At 35.5% G+C, this 24154-nt stretch overlaps 2 protein-coding genes across 11 annotated transcripts; one reads left to right on the top strand and one right to left on the bottom strand.

Moving 5' to 3' along the window:
- The first annotated feature begins 539 nt into the window (after positions 1-539).
- LOC106087330 (uncharacterized) lies at positions 540-18291 on the top strand. Of its 9 annotated transcripts, none has more exons than XR_009396882.1 (4): positions 540-665; positions 15114-15186; positions 15321-15393; positions 15528-18291. XR_009396882.1 is itself a non-coding variant. In XM_059361821.1 (4 exons), the coding sequence occupies exons 1-4, from the start codon at positions 13940-13942 to the stop codon at positions 15701-15703; spliced, it is 492 nt and encodes a 163-aa protein (XP_059217804.1). In that variant the 5' UTR covers positions 13608-13939; the 3' UTR covers positions 15704-18291. The 9 variants fall into 9 exon arrangements, 1 of the variants encoding a protein (XP_059217804.1); XR_009396884.1 differs by having other exon boundaries at positions 15505-18291; XR_009396883.1 differs by having other exon boundaries at positions 15454-18291.
- Positions 1256-23926, bottom strand: LOC106087329 (205 kDa microtubule-associated protein). 2 transcript variants are annotated; one of them, XM_013252338.2, is made up of 3 exons: positions 23818-23926; positions 21324-22975; positions 1256-4725 (listed from the first exon to the last, which is right to left on the bottom strand). In XM_013252338.2, exons 2-3 carry the CDS (start codon positions 22869-22871, stop codon positions 2743-2745), a joined length of 3531 nt encoding a protein of 1176 aa, XP_013107792.2. In that variant the 5' UTR covers positions 22872-22975; positions 23818-23926; the 3' UTR covers positions 1256-2742. The 2 variants fall into 2 exon arrangements, with proteins under 2 accessions (XP_013107792.2, XP_013107793.2); XM_013252339.2 differs by lacking the exon at positions 23818-23926 and adding an exon at positions 23743-23760.
- Positions 23927-24154: the final 228 nt, after the last annotated feature.

Genomic DNA, 24154 nt, shown 5'->3' with positions numbered 1-24154 from the left:
AGTTCTGGATAAATTATCAGTGTTGCTTATATAGAACATGTCGTCAGGATTGCCATGATATGTTTTTCACAGATTAGTGTGGAAATACCTCCACTGTAAATAATAAAATAAGATTAAAATCAATTTTTTATACAATTGCGTGCACAAATCTTAATAAATGTTATTTAACTGCTATGCCCACACATGTTTTGCAAATTTTAAGCATATATTTTGCAAACAATTGCGCTTTCTCCTTGTATTGTTTTGACAGGTTAGCAAATGGCGTTACAATCTCATGGCAAATAAACAGACTTGCACTTGAAACATTTTTACGTTTTATTTTTGTCTTTCCTATCCAGTACTAAACTAAAACACACCAAATAACGATTATGAAAGAATGTGTTTTGCTTTTGGTTGTTAGATTACATTATTTTGATACAAGTGCAGGATGCACTGATAGGGAAGGTCATGCGAACTGCTGAGTGCAATGTTTTTATTTTGCAGTAAATCGATTTAAAACAAACTGGGCAAAATATTATACTTTTTAGTTTGCAATTAAATCCGAAAACAGTTTTTCATGAAAAAAAGCTTTCACCGGTCCACCGAAAATATGATTTTTTTTAAAGCCGACAGTCGGATAAAGGAAAAACCCGGATAATAGGTTTCTGCAAACCGGTTTCGATCAAGTAGGCACATATACGTTATGGATTGGATTTCAATACTATTGCGTAAACAAAAACCCAAATCAAAATCAGAGTGTTTGATTTTTTCACATTGATTTTGTTTATAATACCGACGAAATAAAACCGCGAACTTCTGGCAGTCGTTGTCGAAGATTCAAATAAGGGCTATTGACACTTTAATCGCGTTATAACAAGAAGTTTTTTAAAAGAGGTTAAATTGAGAGTTAAACCTTCAACACACCTTAACAACAGTACCTGAATCAAATCTAAGCAAAAAATATGTGGCGTAAAATGTTTTCCATTCTTGGGTTGGATGGTCGCTTTGCAGTTGTTTTTGGCTGTCTATTCAGATTTAGATTTTAAAAACAAGAATTGTCGCAATTGTTGCATGTATCAATATCAACGGTACTTTTAACTTATAGCAATTAGTAGTGCCCGATTGAAGAACTGGCTTAGTGGAGTTCGGATGTATTGCCACAGAGCCTGTAGTTGTAGAATTTTATATGGCTGAAAAAATAACCAGCCAGCCAAGGGTAACCATCGCTAAATGAAGTTTGGATTTTCTTGCCCAGATAAATAAAAGTCTGATTAAATTAACATTAATTAGTTTATTTTTTAATTTAGTATTTAGTAAATTTCAAGAGAGATATTCAGCAATATATTCGTGTTTTAGTTTGGGTCGCTAGTTCCAATATTTCTAAATAAACTTTTTCGGGAAGAACTCTTTTCGGATATAGTTCATAACTTGGAATAAATGATTTGTATAGATAGGGTATAAAAAACGAATTTTCAGTCTCATTTTGCCAAATTCAGATAGATGTAGTGTGTGACAGTATGTTCCAATAGTAGGAATGAGTAAAACAGTTAGTTGACAATGCGAATAAAAATGTATACGTTTATTAATTTATTTCAATAGTTAAGAATCTCTTTTAAGGCAAATAAAGGATAGGGCACTAATTAAGTTGGAATTTAGCGAAATATAATCAAAAAGGCTTCGGTAAAAAGGCAATCAAACAATGTTTCAAATTTAGAAAAGATAAGAAACAAAGGCTTGTATATAAATAATTCAAAAAAAAAAAAAAAAAAAACATTTAAAAAACTTAATACAATAATACACTGGGAAATAAGATATCAATCATTTAGGATTTCAAGCTTCAACATAAAAGGAACAAACAAAAGAACATTTAAATTGGTGTAACCACAAAATACAATACTATTTTTTTTTTTTTAATAAATAAAGACAAGCCAAACGGAGGTCAATTATAAAATGAAATAAAAAAATTAAAATACATAATGAATGTGGTATCTATTTGCGCCGTTAACGTTTTTTTCAAAATTATTTCTTTTTCATGTTTTCCGTATAATTGTTCAGTTTGTTTACGATATTATTAGTAGCATATATATAATATTGATATACTTATAAAACATTAAGTATGATGGGAGCAAAAAATGCATGCTAATGTTTTTTCTTTCTTTTGCATTTATAAAAATCGTTGATACAAAAACTACTGTGGTATATGGTAGACAACTTCCGATTAAAAATGTGCACGAATAGTCGTCTTGAGCTTGTTAGGTAAAAGCGACACATGCATGAATTAGTTTTTATAAATTTTTGGTTTAGTGTAGTATTTGTCTTCCATGTTAAAAAAATAATTTTGCGTTGATTTCGTTTAATTTTCTGTGTCGAATTGTTATAAAATTATGACAATATCTATGTCGGATCGCTTTCTAATTTAATCATTTTTCGTAAAGAATTATGGAGATCTGAACTCAATCATAACACGCGTTTATGAGGTGAAACAATTGATAATTATGAAGAGTTTTACGATATGAAATACCTTTTTAATATAAGAAAACAAAGGTGTTTGAATCTGGGTTTAAATAGGAAATGATGCGTGAAAGTGGGAAACATAAAGATATATTTATAGAGGTGCTAGAGCCGGTTTAAATCAACGGAGATAAACTGCAGAATACACTGTTATAATTATTTCTTTTTTGTTTTTCACTTGAGAAATGCTTTTTTATATTATAATAGCAGTTAGTGAATAAAATCCGTGCCACAAATAACTTTTTAAGTTTTCTAAACGCTGGCCAAATCCATTTGCATACTGGAACTGTAATCTGTCGCTAGAATGGAGACATCATCTATATTAGAAACAGTGTTTTTAGTATTTGATTGTTCTCCTTCTGCTGATAAAACGGAAGTCGATGTGTCTCCGTTCGACTTGCTTTCTGTAGAATTTGTAGACGTTAAAGGTTTTGCGCTTTTAGCACCGCTACTAGTATTCGTAGTTTTAGTTGCAGTTTTACTCAAAGGTGGCTTAATTGGCGAAGATTTCCGTTGAGATAGGGTATTAGATGTGGATTTCGATGTCGCTTGCGCGGTTGTTGTAGTGGTGCCAACAGTTAGACGCCTATTTGTTGCAGATGTACTGATGCTTGTAAACTTAGGAGCAGGACGTGCAATAAATTGCTTTGCCGATATGGTGGTATTTGCAGAGCTTGTCGTTTTTGAGCGATTTCCAACTGTGGATGGTGCAGGCTTTGATACGCTGTTCGATGTTGTTTTTATTGGACTTTTTACTGAGGGCCGAGTTTGAGATGAGAATGGTTCACGTGGCGAAGTTATTTTGCTTCTAATAGTACTATTTGCACTCAAAGATGTGCCAAGTGTTGGTTTTGTTGCAGTCGATTGTGTTGATGATGCTGGTCGAGGTTTAGTAGCGCCATTGATTGGTGCCGGGATCGGTTTACGAGTAGTAGTGGTTGCCGATGAAATTGTGCGTCCATTCGCTGTTGGTTTTGGTGCTATTGTTTTTGTAACAGATGCTGTTGTGCGATTTGCTGTGCTAGCCAAAAGTTTCGATGCGGTCTTATTTGTTGATGATGTATTGCCAATCGGTTTACGTGCAGTACTTGCACTTGCAGTTGTTGGCTTGTCTAACTTCTTTTCACTGGTATCAGTTTTATTCCCTGGTGCAGTGGATAATTTCGGTTTGGAAGCAATAGAAATTTGTTTTTGTATCGATTCCGCTGCAACAAGTTTTCTAACCGAAGCCGACGAAGTTGTCAACTTAGATTTCGGTGCACTGGTTTGTGCATTCTTCGTGCCAGTCTTCTTAACACCGTCACTTTGTTTTGTTTTCAAATTGGTGCCCCCCTTATTATTCAGACTAGACTCAGATCCACATATCATTTCCGTTGCGGTTTCTGTAACAATATCTATGTTGTTTTTTAAAGATGTTTTATTTTCGGTAATTTCCAATTCATGCTTTGGCTCTTCAATAACGAGTGTTTTCGTGCTTTCAACCTTTTCCAAATTATCTGTGTTAATTTCCAAAGAAGAATTATTTTCTGGAATTTCCAATTCATCCTTTTGCTCTATCATATTAAGGTTGTTTGTTTCTTCAACTTTTTCCAAATTTTCTAACATGGAGACTTTGATATTATTTTCCTTACCAATATCGACTAAATGATTAGCTTCATTGCCTCCTACAAGAACGTTTTCAGCTATTTCCGCATTTTCATTGTTAGTATCTTCAGCTCTTTCAGACGATTCAACCGATGCAACAGTTGATGAGGCATCGTCTATAGCTTCAGGTTTACTCTCATCATTAGTAAAGTTAATAGTTTGAATATTTACGTCATTATGTTCCGGGTTTCCATCTGACACTTTAAGCAATTCGTCCGCCATTTCTTCTGATATATGTATTTCACATGAAACTTTAACATCTGTTATTGTTTCATTTACTACTTCTGTACCGCGTACAGGATTTTCTACGCATTTATCAACGGCATTTTCTCCTAGTTCGGCGTTTAAAAGCGTGTCAGATAATGCAGGTATATTTTCATCAATCGGTTCGGATAGAAAATCCCCAATTTCCAATTCGTTGCCTTCACATTTTACATTCTCCACATGCTCCTGCTTAGGCTCATAATTAATGTTAGCAAAATGTTCTGGATTATTAATAACATCGCACTTATCATCAACGGCAATAGAATTATCTTTGAGTGATTCTATGTCCGCGACAGTTGTAATGTGTGTTGGTGCAATTTCCTTTATCTGTAAAAGAAAAACGAAAATTGATAACAAATTTTAAATTTTTCGAATAATAACTTTTATAACAAATTTTTCTATATCAAGTGAACCCTTAATACAAATACGTGCAAAAACATTTTTGCGCCATCCAAGTGGTTCATAGTTTTATCTGTACGCAACGGTTTGTCCGTTTTTCAACATTCAGTAAGTAAAGGGTGATTTTTTTGAGGTTAGGATTTTCATGCATTAGTATTTGACAGATCACGTGGGATTTCAGACATGGTGTCAAAGAGAAAGTTGCTCAGTATGCTTTGACATTTCATCATGAATAGACTTACTAACGAGCAACGCTTGCAAATCATTGAATTTTATTACCAAAATCAGTGTTCGGTTCGAAATGTGTTCAAATTTTGACAAATTTTGTTCAGCGATGAGGCTCATTTCTGGTTGAATGGCTACGTAAATAAGCAAAATTGCCGCATTTGGAGTGAAGAGCAACCAGAAGCCGTCCAAGAACTGCCCATGCATCCCGAAAAATGCACTGTTTGGTGTGGTTTGTACGCTGGTGGCCATCCAAGTGGTTCATAGTTTTATCTGTACGCAACGGTTTGTCCGTTTTTCAACATTCAGTAAGTAAAGGGTGATTTTTTTGAGGTTAGGATTTTCATGCATTAGTATTTGACAGATCACGTGGGATTTCAGACATGGTGTCAAAGAGAAAGATGCTCAGTATGCTTTGACATTTCATCATGAATAGACTTACTAACGAGCAACGCTTGCAAATCATTGAATTTTATTACCAAAATCAGTGTTCGGTTCGAAATGTGTTCAAATTTTGACAAATTTTGTTCAGCGATGAGGCTCATTTCTGGTTGAATGGCTACGTAAATAAGCAAAATTGCCGCATTTGGAGTGAAGAGCAACCAGAAGCCGTCCAAGAACTGCCCATGCATCCCGAAAAATGCACTGTTTGGTGTGGTTTGTACGCTGGTGGAATCATTGGACCGTATTTTTTCAAAGATGCTGTTGGACGCAACGTTACGGTGAATGAACACATTTCGAACCGAACACTGATTTTGGTAATAAAATTCAATGATTTGCAAGCGTTGCTCGTTAGTAAGTCTATTCATGATGAAATGTCAAAGCATACTGAGCATCTTTCTCTTTGACACCATGTCTGAAATCCCACGTGATCTGTCAAATACTAATGCATGAAAATCCTAACCTCAAAAAAATCACCCTTTACAAATATTCTTTTGAAGTTTGTATTGTTATTTTTTCAACGAAATCAAGTGCGGGTGAGTAAACAGAAAAAAGAGTAACATATTTGTATTCCTGCAAATGCAAATTTCGTCATGAACATTCCACTAAGGAACAGGGGCAAACTTCTTACATATCAATGAGTGCTGTCCGATTCAAGTTTTAAGCTCAATGATAAGGAACCTCCCGCCGTTCGACACCTCTCTGGGGTGAAGTTTTTATTTGGCTTTTAGTAGTTTAATTTTAACTAAACAAATCTTACTTATTAAGAAGATTTAAAACATAGAGTTAATAAGGACAATATTACACAATACACACAGATTGGACCTCAATGGTCTCTGGGCTGGACCATTGAGGTCCAATCTGTGTGTTGTTCACGGCTGTCACGAGAAGCTTAGCTGCGAACTACCGGGCGAGTCCACAGGTTGCGGATTGTGGTATGCTTCATATGGAGTAGCTGCAACGGCAGTCGCGAATAATCAGCGGTATCGAGCGGAGAGTCAACAACGACAACATCAGTCTGTTGGTGCCGCATGGGCACAAGTAGTCGCCTCGCCGGCGATGGGTCAAGAACAGGAAATCCAGCTGTATCCATTTCGCCTTATAAGAGAACAGATATAACATTGGTGAGAGATAATTTCGAACGATGTGGAAAGGACATTCAAATTGAGACGTGTACCAACGAGCGAATAAAAGCATTTTATATTAATGAACTTAATGATACTCTTAGAATCCTGGTCAGTCCTAGGTCGCCTAGTGATATTGTATTTTGATGGTAAAAAGAATAAATGCGCAGGAAGAATTAAGTGTCGCAGTATAATCGAAGAATGAAATTATATCGGCCTATACAGTACGTCTTCGGCAATCGGCAGCGCATTGTGATTATTGTGAATTATTACACAAATTGTGATTATTGTGAATTATTAGACAAAATTTTGAAGGAATAAAAAAGCCTACCACTTTTAATGGAGCTTATGATTTTGCTATAAGGCTAGAGGCTTCGCACGCCGCTGAGATGGCATGTCAGAAACAGTGACGTATATGACATACGTTTCCGACGTATATTACATACGTCGAAAACGTCGTAAACCTAGCCAAAAAACTAGGTTTCTGACAGAAAAAAAAATTCGAACGAAAATATGTCGAATTTTTGATCTGATTAACTAAAAATTTTGGCATAAGTATTAACACTCCATGTACCATTTCACTTGACACTTCCTCAGATGTCATGCATTTTTAACATATGTCGTTTACAACAGCTTTCAAAAAGCAAATTAAAACGGGAGAAGCAAATAATTTTGCAAAAGGATACAAAATAATTGCAATTTCTAAATATAATTGATGAAAACTAATAATTTATTGATTTTTTGCTTCACAAAAAAATCCTTAAACGTTACTTTATAAATTGACTTGAAATTTGCGTATATTTCCAATTTATTATGTGAAAAATGTAAATGCAAAAATTAAAAAAAAAAACTTAATATTTCTTTTATTGCGAAATTTTTTTACATATAAACTCTTCTATATACAACAAATAAGTGACAATAATATTTGTTAAAAATCAAACTTTTACACTGAGTTATTAAGGTTTATGACGTTTGCGACTTTTTCTACGTTTTATACAAGTATACGACGTTTTCGACTTTTACAACTTTTTGACAGTCGGAAACCTAAAAAATCGTCTTACGGACCATCTCTGGCACGCCGTTTATTGTTGAGTAAAAACAAACGCTTTAAATAGGATTCAACAAGCGTGTCGTAAACGGCTCGCACACTTTTGCTGACAATAAGTGTCATAATTTTCCGAATGGGGTTCAACAACACATGTAGTGGTAAAAAAATCGCAAGATTAGAATCACAGGCAACTACAAACCAACTGTCAATCCTAGAATTATTATAGGTGAACATCCAATTCGAAACCGAAATTGTTTTTCAACAAGAGAAAAGGAGTCAAGATGTTCATCTATTGGACATGGCAGCCGGCAAGAACTGCTACAACATTAACATTATTGATGCTTATTCGCACTTACAAATTGTGGACGAACTTGGATTAATTCGCCCTTTGAGGGTTGTATACGTTTGATTGCGCTCAAAATGACGTCGAAACATTTGCGAAAGAAGGGACTTAGTCTTAATCCATCTTAGTGTATATTTGCAGTATCTTCAGTAAAATTTTTAGGAAATCGAATTGATTGCATATTCAAGCTATTAAGGATGCACCCTTCTTGAGAAAGAAGGGACTTAGTCTTAATCCGTCTTAGTGTATATTTGCAGTATCTTCAGTAAAATGTTTAGGAAATCGAATTGACGGGGAAGGTATATGCAAGTCGAATTTGCATATTCAAGCTATTAGGATGCACCGAAACCTGAAACGCGCGATGAGTTTCAACTTTTTCTTGGAAAGACTACTTACTATGGCTCCTTTTTTCCCAATTCGCCATCGAAAGCTAGAGCATTGAGAGAGGTGCTCTCTACGAATCCATTTCATTGAACTGCTGATACGGTAATTAGGGATTTGAAGTATGCTTTGATTTCAGATCATCTGTTGCTAACATATGACCCTCTGTTGCCTCCATTTCTTGCAAGAGATGGAAGCAAGGCAGTTCTCGGTGCAGTGTATTGGAAGATGGTAAAGAGAAACCGATAGCTAAGCTAGCCGGACATTGTCGGCCACTGAACTGAAATGCCCACAAAATGATAAGGAGGTTCTCTCTGACTACTTACTATGGCTCCTTTATTCCCAATTCGCCATCGAAAGCTAGAGCATTGAGAGAGGTGCTCTCTACGAATCCATTTCATTGAACTGCTGATACGGTATATAGGGATTTGAAGTATGCTTTGATTTCAGATCATCTGTTGCTAACATATGACCCTCTGTTGCCTCCATTTCTTGCAAGAGATGGAAGTAAGGCAGTTCTCGGTGCAGTGTATTGGAAGATGGTAAAGAGAAGCCGATAGCTAAGCTAGCCGGACATTGTCGGCCACTGAACTGAAATGCCCACAAAATGATAAGGAGGTTCTCTCTGGCTATTATATGGGCGGGACAAAATTTTTTTCTTTATTTTTATGCAAGATATTTCACATTGATAACGGATCATAAGCCATTGATTCAGAGCCTTTAAACGTTGTGTATGTGTGAATGGCAAATGTTGCGAATTATTTGTCGAATTTTGATTTTAACTATGGGGATACTAATAAGATGTCGATTATGGATCTTTGTGTTAGCAGGAGACAAAACCATGAAAAATTAGTACAAAATTGGAAATTTTCTCAGCTCCATTAAATATCAGTGTTTTGAACGTTCAAATATTAAGTAAATTGAAAAAACATGCAATTCAAAACACAAATGAAAATTTCTGAAAAAAATCGCCCGATGCAACTCAACTAAAGTTGGTTTCCAATCCAGAATCGATCCATGGGTCTAATACCAATGCTAATTTCTGTTCAAGAGAAATTGATACGAGTAAAATTGACAAGATCTGAGAAGAATATGGCGATTTTGTCATAAGACAAATGCAGCAATTACCCTCAACAGCAGAGCGAATCGCGTCGGAAACACGCAAAGTTGACGAATTCGGCAAGATTGTGAGGCTGCGAAATGCCTTAAGTCGCACGGATATTAATCACCTATTGTTGATTATAATCGTTCTGCTTATTGGTTAGTTGTTGTTGTTGAACACCACACAAATTGTGTGGTGCTCACACTTACCCCGTGCCGGGCTTATTGCTTAGTTGTTGTTGTAACCACATTTTCATGTGGAGGTGGCGATCCTCGTTAAGCTACTGTAGGTCCAAAGAACTGATCGTCGCGGAAACAGTGTGGCCATTGGTTATTTAAAGACGCCAATAACTCGCCTTGTCATATCGAGCATCGTAAGCACTCAGTATTTGTGCAAGAGCCGGTGCCACCCGACCTCTCACTGAGACTCTCCGCTCGATACCGTTGATTGTCCGCGACTGCAGTTACAGCTACTCCGGATGGAGCATTCCACTATCCGCAACCTGTGGACGGTAGCTCGCAGCCAGTCTTCTCGTGACAGCAATGAACACCACACAGATCGAACCTCAATGTTTCAGTTTGTGTAATACTCACAACTATTCCTTGCCGGGTATTTGTATTTGAGCACAGTGTTGTAATGCCACCGGAATTTCAACACAAAAATGCTATTGGTCGTGAAATATCAAATTGGATTAAAATATCAGAAATTTTCAGCCGTCATGTCCATTAAAGTTAGGATGTTAAATATACTTTATCCTCTTGGTTTTGGTGGTGGATTGGAGTAGCCAAACCTTTGCACTGAAATTGGATATCAGATTCATGCTCTACTCCCAAAAACTACATTGGTGGTTTTTGGAAGTAGAGTCGGTACAAAGATTGCCTTTTATACATTGTAATTGGACAACCCTTGTGTTGCAATCTGCCAACTGATAACTCTATCGTAAAGCTTGACATTTTTTAAGTTATACATACTCAGAACGTTTCGACATACGAGCGCTATTTGTGTTGTTTGCAGTAATTTAAAAGATTCATCTCGTTCAAAAAATAGAATTAAATCGTGACCATTTTCGTGGATTAATTCAACAACAGTGCATCAATGAACTTAATACAATTTTTGGCGATGAAACTCCATCAGGGCCCAGTCTTTATCGATGGTATGGTGAACTGACCGAGGTCTTAGTTCACTCAAAGACGAATTTAGTAAAAGGTCGTCCAAAATCAGTTGTTGTTCCAAAAACTATTGATGCTGTGCGCCAACTGATATTGCAAGATCGTAATGTGACCTATCACGAGATTGAGACAACTATAGGCATTAGTGGGACCAGCCAACATAGATTCAATATTGCATGAATATTTGGCAGAACGTTCCGACATACGAGCGCTATTTGTGTTGTTTACAGTAACTTAAAAGATTCATCCGTCCAAAAAATGGGATTAAATCGTGACCATTTTCGTGCGATTATTTTTTACAACTTTCGACGTGGATTAATTCAACAACAGTGCATCGATGAACATAATTCAATTTTTGGCGATGAAGCTCCATCAAGGCCCAGTCTTTATCGATATAATGGTGAATTGACCGAGGTCTTAGTTCACTCCAAGACGAATTTCGTGAAGGTCGTCCAAAATCAGTTGTTGTTCCAAAAACCATTGATGCTGTGCGCCAACGGATATTGCAGATCGTAATGTGACCTATCGTGCGATTGAGACAACTATAAGCATTAGTGAGACCAGCCAACATAGATTCAATATTGCATGAACATTTGGCCGTCAAAAAAATTGATCGCGTTGGATCCCACACAATTTGCCAATCGCTCAAAAAAAGGCTCTTGTCGATTGGTCGAAAGAAATGCTCCAAAAATACGATTGCGGTGCTTCGAGGTACGTCTATGAATCGTGGAAAAACTGGACATATCGCAATTGTACTACTATAACAACGCAGAACAGTCAATTCTGAGTGGAAAACAGCCATTTGTTTGCCAGTTGTCTTCCAAGAAAACAGGAAACCAAACGTCGAAGACGGATAACTTTTTACCACGACAATGCGAGTTCTCACACATCGGCTCAAACTGAACTTTTCAGCACTTAAAACATCGATTTGATGAGTCATCCGCCGTATAGCCATAAAACAGATGTCCGATTTAAGCCCCTTTTTGCCATAATCCACAAATATGTTCAGTTTGAGGGGTATGTAGTGTGGGGCGGCCACCCACGCGTTTATATCCTGCCCTACTCTCAATATTCTCTTATTTTAGTCCCAATTGTCATTGGTTTAGGGGGAGTTTATGGGGTAAGACGACCCCCGAACGCTTGGCCACAGAATTGAATACCAAATTCGTTTTCTACTATGAAATACCTATTATTTATTGCTATAGAGGCCGTTTGAAGGGAGTTTAGGGGCGGATTTTGAAATGATATTAGAATCGTGCTAGAGTACGAATTTGTTTAAGCCCCATATTGTCAATCATTTTGAAGGTGGCTATCAAGATATTCAGGGCTACAGGTGTCGTTCAGATCGACACTAATTATTTTTTTGTATTGTTTTTTTGTTCATTCAAAATCATATTTTAAAGCTACCACTTGGTATACCATATTTTTAAAGACCCGCAGGTCCTCTTGTGTCTATCTTAATTTGAGGGTACAACGTGTACTCTACTACCAAAGACCTTTTAGTCCTTGTAGAACAAATACATCCAGTTGCACCTGAAGAAATTGACCTCACCCGGCAAACCAGATTAGTTCTGGCTCAATTACGATCCGGCAGATGCAGCCGCCTCAATTCCTACAGACCAAGGATTGATGCGGACGTGCAAGATGTGTATTCCGTTTGTGGCAACGCACCCCATTATAGTTGCAGAGTTCCTGGATCAGGACACTCAACAGAATCAAGCAGACGAAAGATGGAACCCAACAAACTGCTTCAACAACAGCCTTTTATTGCTGTCCTATTCTATCCGGATCGTTCTTCATGAGTAGGAATAAATTTTGATGTCAGATTTGTACTCTATTTTTAAATACTTTTCATTTGATACAAATATTGCACAAAGCGGTAAAAGTGTCCCGTTGGGTGATGTTTTTAGGGTGGGGACCTCTCTGACACTTATAGTGAACTTTTAATGCCAAGCTCGTACTCTACTTAAATACCTTTCTTTTGATACCCATATTGTACCAATTGGGCGTCCCCCCAAGTTATTTGACACCAACATTTTATACCATATTCATATTTTTGGGGTAACATAAGGAGGCATGCTTAAATCGGTGCACTCATCTCCGAGACCTGAACTTCTTGAAAATAGTGCTATGGGGAAAAGTTGGTTGTTAAAGAAATTAAGCGCAACAATTTCATTTTTATATAAGAGATGTCTTATTTGGTGTAATTATATCGAATTGAATCAGATTGTATCTGGGATAAAATTGTACCAGATAGTATCAAATTAGATCTAAATTGATATAATTGGATCCAATTTTATATAACCATATTTCGTATCCAACTTTTTTAATCAGGATATTTCTATACTGATATTTTAGATGTCTGTGTTTTATACTTTGCCTTAGTTTTTAATATTATACGGACTTAAAACGTTACTTGGGACAAACGCAAAAATACATACAACGCATTCGTTTACTTCGCTTTTGAATGTGCGTTAGTGTTTGAGTTGGAAAAATTATTATATAGTTTTTATAAGGGAAGCAAACGCCATCGAAAATTTTTAAAACTTTCACAAAACATAAAGCAAAACTATCTATATGCCGTTTGCAATTCTTAAAGCCTTTCCCATTCATTCTATTATATACTTTTGGAGTATGAAATTTACTTTGTAAGGGGTTAATGACTTTTTGTATTTAATGTTCGCTTCGCACTGCTATTGGTTATATTTAGAAAACACATAGCTATCCATATAATTGCACAGTAAACCATTGACATGAGTCAGTTTTCTCTTCATGTCGAATTAGTCATTATCCATTCTATATTTCAATTTCATTTTTTGTACATGAGGTGCTTACGACAAACCACTACTCACAATAATCTGCGCGATTTCTTAATTAAAACGTATAAGACACATAGATGTAAAACATCATCTATGAGTTTTAAATTGAAACAAGATATTTTGCACGTATGCAATAAATAAGAAAATAGTATAAAAATTCTTTCCATCTAATTTTGGTATTATGATTTCAATGCAAAAACAAGCCAGCAAAAAGCAAACTTTTTGATACGTAAAAACTTCACTAAATCTTACTCGTAATGTGTTGTTGCGTTAAAAATTAAAATAAATATAAGGCCATTATTATATGGGGTATACCTTTGGTTAAAAATAAATTTGAAGTGCAATTTCAAATATTTTTGTTAAAAAGCGTGCAGTTAGTCATCGCTTTGTTATGTCTTCTTTCGGTATTACCATCCCCACGATTATGGAGCTTTGTACATACGTTCACACATATACACACACACACACACATTTGTGTTGAATTACTTGCATGACACATCGGAAGCAACAGAAAACACAAGTTTCTAGAAATAAATACAAAAGACGGCCGATGACATCAACTGTCTGTACTGTGGTATCTACCTCCAACCGCAGAACAAGATGTAAGAAAAAATGGACAACACCAAATTTAAGTATTAGAGCCAAAAGCAAATCCATAATCAATTCAGTCCCCGCTGCAGCATATGTTTCGGAAGCATTAACACAGTACTACTAACTATGAATATTTAAAAAGCCTAAAGTCGCATCATTCCCTTATCTCTAAACTTTTGTTTTAAGACATGAAGTATTTAAGTTCTTAGCAATAATGAGAGATGTTACACATTGGCTCAAACCAGCGCATTTTTGAAAGGCCAAATCTCTTAGGATTGAACTCTTAGTATCACAAAACTGCTAATACTAAGAGTTCAGTACGATGTGTTTCCTTCTAGAAAAGTGTAGAAACAAATGACATCGCTCTGTGTGGTGTTCGACGTTATCACGAGAAGCTTAGCTGGGAGTTATCTTGGGCGTCCATTGGTTGGCAATCCATCTTGAATGCGCATAGGTGAAGAATTATAAAAAGTAGAAAAAAAAACAACAGCGATGCTATCCATATTCTCCGCAGATTGCAGAGATGCATAACAATCAAAATGTTTTTAATTTTTCAGCCCAATTTAAAATTGGGTTTTCTAGGGCCTCAAGAAGTCAAATCCGAGTATCGGGTTTTAAGAGGCTATATCTATTTGCGGTGCTGGGAGAAACTTGGTGTAGGTATTGATAGACTTAAACGTACTACACAAACATTGAGCCTCTAGGGGCTTAAGAAGTCAAATCGAAGGACCACCTTATATGGAAGCTATGTCCAAATCTGAATTGATATGGCATATTTACATTTATTCGTTCGACCGTTATCCTGATTTCACTTTTATTAGGCATTCATAAGTTCATAGCAGTTTGCCTGCATTAATTCAACAACAGAAAATACTGCTATCACTTTAAATCCAATTATTGTTTTTGATGATTGCTTCGTGAGGCACTTTGTTTGTTATCTGTTACTAAAACGTATTTATTTTTTTTCTTCTTTCAGCAGTATTTTAATGGACTTCTTTTTAAAGAATTCTTTTTTTTAAGGATTAACTGATTTCATATAATGTATTCAGTAGCTATTTCTTTTTTATTTGTAGTTGTTGTTGTACCAGTGTATTGTGCACCGAGGCGGCAGCCCTTGCTGATGAAGGATTCCATCGGGTCAATCCGGTACGTACAACCGACTGCCATGATATTGCACTTTGTTATCCGTTATTAAAACATATTTAGTTTTTTCTTCTTTCACAAGTATTTTAATGGCCTGTTTAGTGTATTCAGTAGCTACTTATTTTTTTTATTTGTAGTTATTGTTGTAGCAGTCTATTGTGCACCGAGGCGGCAGCCCTAGTCGATGAAGGATTCCATCAGGTCAATCCGGTACGTACAGCCGGCTGCCATGATATTGCACTTTGTAATCCGTTATTAAAACATATTTAGTTTTTTCTTCTTTCAGAAGTATATTAATGGCCTGTTTAATGTATTCAGTAGCTACTTATTTTTTTTATTTGTAGTTATTGTTGTAGCAGTCTATTGTGCACTGAGGCGGCAGCCCTTGCCGATGAAGGATTCCATCAGGTCAATCCGGTACGTACAACCGGCTGCCATGATATTGCACTTTGTTTATTATCCGTCACTAAAACATAGTTTTTTCTTCTTTAAGAAGTATTTTAATGGCCTGTTTTTTTAAATAATTAACTGATTTCATATAATGTATTCAGTAACTATTTATTTTTTATTATATTTTTTAAATTTGTTAAGTATACTAGCTGATGGGGAGTTTCTTCATACGGGGAGCAAAATATTAGTTTCCCTTTACCGCTTATTGGGCCTTGTTTATTTTAAAATTCGGCTTTTAATTCATACGAAATAATGCCTCAAATTTGCGATGTATTTAATATTAAGTGAAGCTTTTAGAAATATTTTTTGCGAATATATACTCGCGTGTTTAAGTAAGAATGAAACCCGCGTTAAAATTGAATTTAAAGGTATTTTTTTGCATTAAATTTTTATTACTGTTGTTATGTTTTCAAACATACAAATCCATTTTCCTTTGTGTTGAATTAATTAGAAATGGAAAGAATTCAGAATAGTGATAAACATGCATCAAGTCGTGTTGGCCGATATAGTACGTATTGCTTACAATGATTTGGTCTTCTATAACGTTTTTTACTTATTTGTTATTTGTTGTTGTTTATTTATTTGTTTTTTTTTTTTTTTTGGGAGCCAAATTTTGGATTCATTGAAATTATTTGTATGAATCTATACCTTGAGCTTTAGCATAATTTTTCAAGCTTTATTTTGTTATTGTATTATATTTTATTGGTCTTGTTGGATTTGAAGTACAAAATGAATAAAAATAGATAACGTAACAACACTCCATATAGTGCTCACGCACATAGCTTAAATAAAAAAGATTTTGTTTCGGACCAATCGTTATAACCCTTGAACCAAGAACACAAGGTTAGAAAGGCTAAATACATTCTGGAATTCTTCATCCAATGTAAAGAGTTCCCGATCACCACTATAGACAAGTCAATGTACCGAGATTGACACTGAATCGCCCCTGGTGAAGGACCGCGAAAGTAATAGAAACAAGTTAGGAAAGGCAGAAGATATGCGGTGCCGACTACATTATAACTTAAAATTAAACTTTGTGTGTTAATAAGGCGACGTCTTTATAGGTAGGTAAACATATAAAACATATGGTATGAAGTTCTTCATCGGCAAGGGCTGGCGCTTCAGTTACTTTTGAGAGAGATCCTCAAACTCCCAAACAAATTTCCTCAAAAAATTTCAACTGCAAAATAAAGCAATACGAACTATTTCACAGGTTAACACCAATAAATAATATGTTGCATACCTAAAAATGGTTAACAATAAAACAAAGGCTGGCCCTAAACACATTAAAATTAGTACACAAAATAAAAATCGAAATTGCACCAGACTATCGCAGAGACCAAACCTAATATGTTGGTAATGCATAACCATATTTCTTACGCAATGATGGAAATTTCAGACTGTCAAGGGCAACAACAACAGCGTTAAAGAAGACACTATTCTGCAAAGGATTGCAGCTTTTTAATTCATTGCCGAAAGAAGTAAAGCTAGAGGCCAATACAAACCCCCGGCAACCCCAAGGCAGCCGGTTGTACGTACCAGATTGACCCGATGTATTTCTTCATCGGCAAGGGCTGCCGCCTCAGTGAACAACATACTGCTACAACAACAAGAAGCCCCCGGCACGGGATAACTATGAGCATCACACAAGGCTGTAACTTTGAGCTCCAATCTGTGTGGTGTTCTTCGTTATAACGAGAAGCTTAGCAGGGAGCTACCGGGCGCGTCCACCGGTTGCGGGTAGTGGAACGGTCCACACGCAGTAGCTTCAGTCGCGGACAATCCGCGGTATCGAGTGGAGAGTCTCAGTTTAGAATTGAAATATCCACAAGAAGTTTCTTTCTTAATTTAAATAACTTGAATTCCTATTTCAACGCTTTATACATTACCTATGTGGCACGAGGGCCTTTTTGCTTAGCGCTTAAAACATAAGACAAATTACGTATACCGGATAATGGAGGCCAGTACGATTTATTCCCGAAACCACATGTGGATACAACAAAATCAAATAGGGCTAAAATAAAAAATATTAGGGAGTGAAAGAAGGCTCATCGGCGCGGGTCCGGTTCAGCTAGTTTTAAATAAATAAAAATTCATATTTACTAACATTGTCAAAGATTTATATAGTTGATTTTTTCGATTTTAATCTTGTCTTTCATTTTGGTGTTGTTGTAACAACTTGTTCATGTGGAGGTGGCGATCCTCCTCAAGCTCCTATAGGTGAGCAACCTCGTTCCGGTCCAAAGGACCGATCGTCGCGGGAACAGAGTGGCCATTGGTTATTTACACCAAAAACTCGCCTTGTCATATCGAGCGTCATAGGCACTCATCATTTGTGCAAAAGCCGGCGCCACCCGGCCTCTCACTAAGACTCTCCGCTCAATACCGCTGATTGTCCGCGACTGCCGTTGCAGCTACTCCGTATGGAGCATTCCACTATACGCAACCTGCGGTTGCGTACGCGCACGGTATTTCGCCGGTCCTCAACTTGTGTGGTGCACACAGCTTTCCGGTGCCGGGATAGTTAATAAGCCGCAAATAAAAAGTTGTTTCTAAATGGTATATTCATGGGCAAATTTACATACAGCTGTTGCCATTCTTTGGACAAGATCCGGGAATTTCGTATCATGGGTGGTTTTGGTTGGTCAACATTTCTCCTCAGTGTACAACACACTGCTTCAACAACAACAAAAATAACAACCAATATATTAGTAGATTGGACCAAAATAGACAACACTACATTTTTAAAAAGCACAAGAAGTGTAAACAAAGAACTAAAGCAAAAAATAAACCGGTTAGGAAATTTAAAAGTCGAGCTGTGCCGACTGTATAATACCCTACACCTACTCTATAAGTACAATGTGGGAACTTTAAACATCAAATTTTAGTAAAACTTAAAAACTTTAAAAATGTGTAATTGTTTCAAAAAAAAAAAAATATGCCACTACACGAAAACACATGCATTGAGAAAAATACAGCTAATAGAAGGGTTTTTGAGCGTGGTTAATGTGGTATTTGTATCATAAAGGCGTTTTCGTAATAAATACAATTCAAATACAACGTACCAAAGCACGGCCCTTGAAGCCATCACACCTAATTTGGTTGAAAAGTCTTCTAACAAAAGACGAAACGCGTCATTGTGCTCGTCTCGAAAGAGAAACAGGTAAAATTTCATATTTATAATATTCTTCAGAAACATAATTTTAATCAGACCAGGAACCCATTAAAATAATTTTTCTTAAGTACAAAATTTTAATGACATTTTTTCTAAAACAAATTTTAATGAAAGACAAAGCTTCATCACAGTTTTTCCTATTTAATAAAAATGTTTCTAAAGACAAAGCTTTATCACATTTTTTTCTAGGGACAAAATTTTAATAAAAATTTTTCTAAAGACTACATTTTAATGATTTTTTTTTTCTAAAAACTATATTTCACTGAAAAATTTTCTAAAGAAAAATTTTTGCCAGCCTCCCTCGTCATTATTTTATAAAGCCATTATTTTATGAACTTTAATGAAATATTGTCTAAAGACAAAATATTGCACGGGCATCCTCGAAATTATTTTTCCTAAAAGAAAGTTTTCGATAAACTTCAATAACATCTTTCCAAACGAAAAAAAATTCTTAAATGTTTTCTATAGACAATTTTCAATAAATATTTTTAGATACAAAATTTTAACCCATTACTCTTGATCATCGATTTCCTTGTCCAATTTGGATGAAATTTCATATACATTTATAATTTAGAGCATTTATATTGACTTTAAAAATTTTTTAACAACAATTTTTAAAGAAAAAATTGCTGTTGATGGTTTATTTGACCTTTTTAATTTTTATATGACTTGTCGGTTAGTTTCGGCTTTTTATAGCATGAAAACCCCAATTATTTTTGATAGGTTATAAATGAAACGATCCTAACACCGCCTTATGTAAGGAAATGTGTTAAAATAATTTTAGTCAGCTGACTTTTATCAATAGAGCAAGTTTTATATTACACTTACGGTTGTCGCTAGGTCATTTTACATCATTTATTTATTTATGTCATCTACCTAGTCAAAACTAGTGTGCAAACAAAGAAAAAAGATAACTGCAATAACGTGGAAATCTCTTGTACTTCTGATTTTCTTATTTTATCTCCAATAAATTACGAAAACTTTAGGACTTGTGATGCAAATTATAGCCGCATATGGCAATAGTTAGATGCAATTTTTATCGGACATCCTTTCCATCAAAAACGGGGTTTCGATCGATTTTAATAATGTTCAGAGGAGAAATAAGCGGCATCATTTAAGCAGAATGTAGATGGCTCGTCGTAAAAAGTGATCAAGATTTTATTTTTTTGAAATACTTAACATTTATAGTTGCTTAATTTTTTAAATTTGTTTGCGTAAAATTTTATGGAAATAAAAGTCACTTGAAACCAATTGACCGACACAAACAATAACCTGTTGAATCAAATGAATATTTTGAGAGCAAATTAATATGAGCGCAAAAGAAAAAATTTCATCAAAATACTGAAGCTCTTCAACAAAACTATCACCATAATACTAAGATATTCGCAAAGAAAACCACATTTTGAAGGGATCGAAAGATTAAGACCGGCCTATAAATAGTGTATTGGCAAGCAGTACAAAATTCAGCTCTGACTATAACCGAATGAAGAGTTTTGGTAAATACGTCTATTGTCACAATCAGACTCTTAATTTTTGTATATTGCACATTTAAAAAATCGTTTATGCTATTCCTCTTGCATTGAATTTTTGGGAACTTCGATCTTCGATTGTCATGATTTTATTTCTTTATCTATGAGAAAATAGTAAATAAAATCAAACGTTTTTTTTTAATTAAACCTCATAAAAGACAAATGTGTAGCTTTCTATTGTACTAATATAATTAAATGCTAAATTTTAATAATTTTAAAATGTTAAATCACTTTCAAGAAAATTATTATTTAAACATTGATCAGCCAAGTGGCACGTTACCTCTAGTACGGGGACACCTATTAGATTAAATTGTGATATTGCCTGGAATTTTTTTTCAACATCTTTGTGTGCCAAGTTAGTGACAAGCGTGGATAATTCTCAACTGTGACAACTGCAAGAACATCGGTTCAACCCTTTGAGCCCATACGGTAAATTTGAAAAAGAAACTTACACAAATCGATTTTTATATACATATATAAGAAATATGTATACATGAAAATATGGCTACAACAGCAAGATGTTGACCAAAATAACAAATCCCTTAGTATATTAATATTTAATGACATAAACCACTTCAGCCGAAAAAAGTATTACTTGCTAAATGAACAAAACTTCTACGAAGCAGAAACTTTGTACATTTTAAAAACAAGAGTTGCTTCTTTAAAGGCGGTGGCGCGTTCAAATTAAATAAAAAATGACCCTGGAAAGCCAGTTTGCTTTTTTTAGTAATATAATAGGAAATAACTTAAATGCTAGCTCTTACGAATATGCGGGTACTGGTAAATTGCAATCGACTGCGAATTCATTTTCAAATCTTTATAGAAGCGATAAAAGCTTAGAACGCATATCGATGGTGTATTATATTTCAAATTCAGTAATAAACTTCGGGTTCACGTAAAACTATTACTTAAATAAAAATGGAACGACATTGGCCTTAAGGTTATTAAAATATAAGCATGCCCGATTAAAAATATTTAATATATACCTGTGAAAAGTGGTCCTCAATATTTTTTGGTTCCTGGTTGTGATCTTCTTTTTGCGATTCCGATTCCACATAAATCGAGCCTTGCATTGCAGTTGAGTCAAAAAGCAAAGTATTTATAGAAAAATCATTGTTCGATGAAGTAGGAAACGCATGTGTATTCATTTCTTCAGTTGAAGGGGATTTGGAAACAAGTTCCTTTTCCTCCACTTGCAACTGCTCCTTATCGCCAGCCGATTCACTGGAATTCAAGTCTTCTATAAAAGAATTGTTAATGCTATCAATTTCAGGTATTAGCTGAACACTGTTTAAAACATCTTCAATGGGATCATCATTGGAAATATATATGGATTGTTTCATGACGTCATTGTCTGTTGTAGCTGGATCATCATATTTTATGTTTGATATGTCTACACATAGGTCGACAGATGTCTCTGGTCCATGATCAATTACATTAATTTTCTCATCATCAGTCGAAGCTTCATTGGGTTTAATAGCAGCGTTGTCACAAATCTCCTCGCTTGCCATCACAGCCAATTTCGCATGACTATCAGCCTCAATATCAAATGGATCAATGTTGTCTTGTGCTAGTTCATGAGGTCGCTTGTCTGCTTCTTCATCAAATTCTTGCTCTGGTGGAACAGCAATTGCCTCCATGCTACCGCAAATACCTTTTCTTGGGCTCTGAGCTACAAAGTCGTCTTCATTTATTATACGTCGGGGAATAGCCAATGCAGAATGATGTTCATATAAATCATCACCAAAATGATCATTTTGCAATTTTGGAATATTTGGCAAAGTTGGAGATGTTGGGGATGTTGGTACAAATTCCTTTGCGTCGGGATTAAGTAGAAATAGAGCTTGATCCGTACCTTGCTCCGTAGTATGTGGGTGGCTAGCCTCCTCCAAACAAATGCTTTCCTCCTTATTTTGATTTTCCGTTGTAAGTAATTTGAAGTCGCCTAGAGCATTGTGTGCTGCGTTTTCGCTAAGAGAACTTGTTCCATTCGAATATGATGAAATTCCCTCCTCGTCGTCCACGGTTTCCTTTTGCTCATTGGAATCGCCCTGATTTTGCTCTAAGGATACCGACGAAAGCAAATTGTTAGAGTGGATGTTGACAACTCCTATTTCTTTGTTTATCTCATGTCCGTTGGAATACGTTATAGGAAGTGAATCCAATGAGCACTCGGAAATTTCTTTTACATTTCCCATTTCTTCAGCACTGCCATTACCACCAGTTACATGTTTGTATTTTGCTTCTTCATTTTCTGCCAACTCATTGCTGTTATATTCACCATCACCATCGAAGACTTTGCCACAAGTCTGGTGTTTTTCGCTCTGTTGCACTTCTTTAACATACTTTAATTCGTCATCATCGCCAACGTCATGGTCTTCTGTTTGAAGTTGTTCGTCGTACTTAGCTACAGATATATCACCACTACCACTGCCAACGTCTCCACAACCGGCAACAGCATTCATATTATCAATGACGTAGCTCTGTTGTTGTCTGTGTTCCAAAATTTGCTCCAATATTTCTTGGTCCTCCATTTTTTATTTAATTCGCACAAAATAGTCCTTTAATCGTTCAAAGTTTTATGTATTCCGCTCTCTCCTTTTATGTGTACTCACCAATTGTCTGCCTTGCGCTGTGCCTACCGACAAAATATTTATATATTATTTCATTAGTCAAATTAAAAATTAAATAAAATGATGAATAAAAATGGAATTGCGAAAAGTGTGCATAAAATGTTGGTAAAGGAAAGTGCAAATGATTTTGGCAATCTTTGTATGCCCCCTTAGCAGAACGCTTCATTCATATTGATACGACGTGTTGCTTGTTGGGGAAACAAATAGATGGAATCAACAATTTCGCAATTTTCTCCTATTAAAATCTATTAGAATATTTAAAATTTCCAATTTACTGTTTACAGTCACTTTTGTTTTTCTCTCCTGATACAAATATAAAATTATTGAGTTCATCTCCCTCCTCAAACGCTGCTTCCTTTTTTCTCATGACAGCAACATGATTCACCCTTTTTTACCATTTCTCTTTTGAAACCTCTTCTATTCCTATATGTATCTATTATTACATATATTTTTTCAAAGAGCAGAAACATGAAAAAAACGCATTTATTAAATAATTAAATTTAACTATATAAATATGATTCTACTACGAATCGCCCAAATCAAATATTTTTTTATTCCTTTAAAATGTTTGAATTTTATGACTCCCTTGCACAAGAACGAAATACGCCCTTTTGTGCGCACATAAATGGGATTGTAAGTAAGAGCGCTGTACATTGGCTTAAATCGAATGGACAATAGAAGTTTGCACTTTTTTATTAAGCATATTAAAAATTTGGTTTAAACTAAATCTGGTATGCGACCCGCCCAGTCTCTGCCGATGCAATATTCTCACCTCTGCCATAATTTTTTACATCGAGATAGTATGCAAGTATGAATACCTGGGAACCATGTCCTTATTAACACTTACTTTCACCAAACAATTTATTTTATTTCGTAAGATCCTCCAGTCAATCGCCGGCGTTGATAACTGTTCGTTTGATTTATAAATGGCTCTGGTAGCGACAGACCGACACAGTGATGAGTCCGAGATAGGAAAGCCATCAGTACTATAGTACTGTTTAAGTGCTTGTTTTTATCCATTAAGTACGGCTGACAATATTCTCACCTCTGCCATATCTATTAATTTTTATTTACAACGAGATAGTATGGATGTGTGAATACCCGGATACCAAGCCCTTATTAACTTACTAAAGGGTGATTTTTTTGAGGTTAGGATTTTCATGCATTAGTATTTGACAGATCAC

The sequence above is a fragment of the Stomoxys calcitrans genome, chromosome 2 (genome assembly GCF_963082655.1).
Source record: "Stomoxys calcitrans chromosome 2, idStoCalc2.1, whole genome shotgun sequence".
Lineage (NCBI taxonomy): Eukaryota > Metazoa > Arthropoda > Insecta > Diptera > Muscidae > Stomoxys > Stomoxys calcitrans.
Note: the sequence above shows the minus strand (reverse complement) of the source record. Positions and strands in the feature narration are given on the sequence as shown.

Excerpts from the sequence above, each read along its gene's own strand:
- LOC106087330 (XM_059361821.1), top strand. The coding sequence starts at position 13,940 with ATGACACATCGGAAGCAACAGAAAACACAAGTTTCTAGAAATAAATAC. Across the intron at positions 14,052-15,113 it reads CTCCAACCGCAGAACAAGAT|TTGTTGTTGTACCAGTGTAT; the intron begins GTAAGAAAAAAT and ends TTTTATTTGTAG. Across the intron at positions 15,187-15,320 it reads GATTCCATCGGGTCAATCCG|TTATTGTTGTAGCAGTCTAT; the intron begins GTACGTACAACC and ends TTTTATTTGTAG.
- LOC106087329 (XM_013252338.2), bottom strand. The coding sequence starts at position 22,871 with ATGGAGGACCAAGAAATATTGGAGCAAATTTTGGAACACAGACAACAA. Across the intron at positions 4,726-21,323 it reads TTGAGGACCACTTTTCACAG|ATAAAGGAAATTGCACCAAC; the intron begins GTATATATTAAA and ends TTTCTTTTACAG.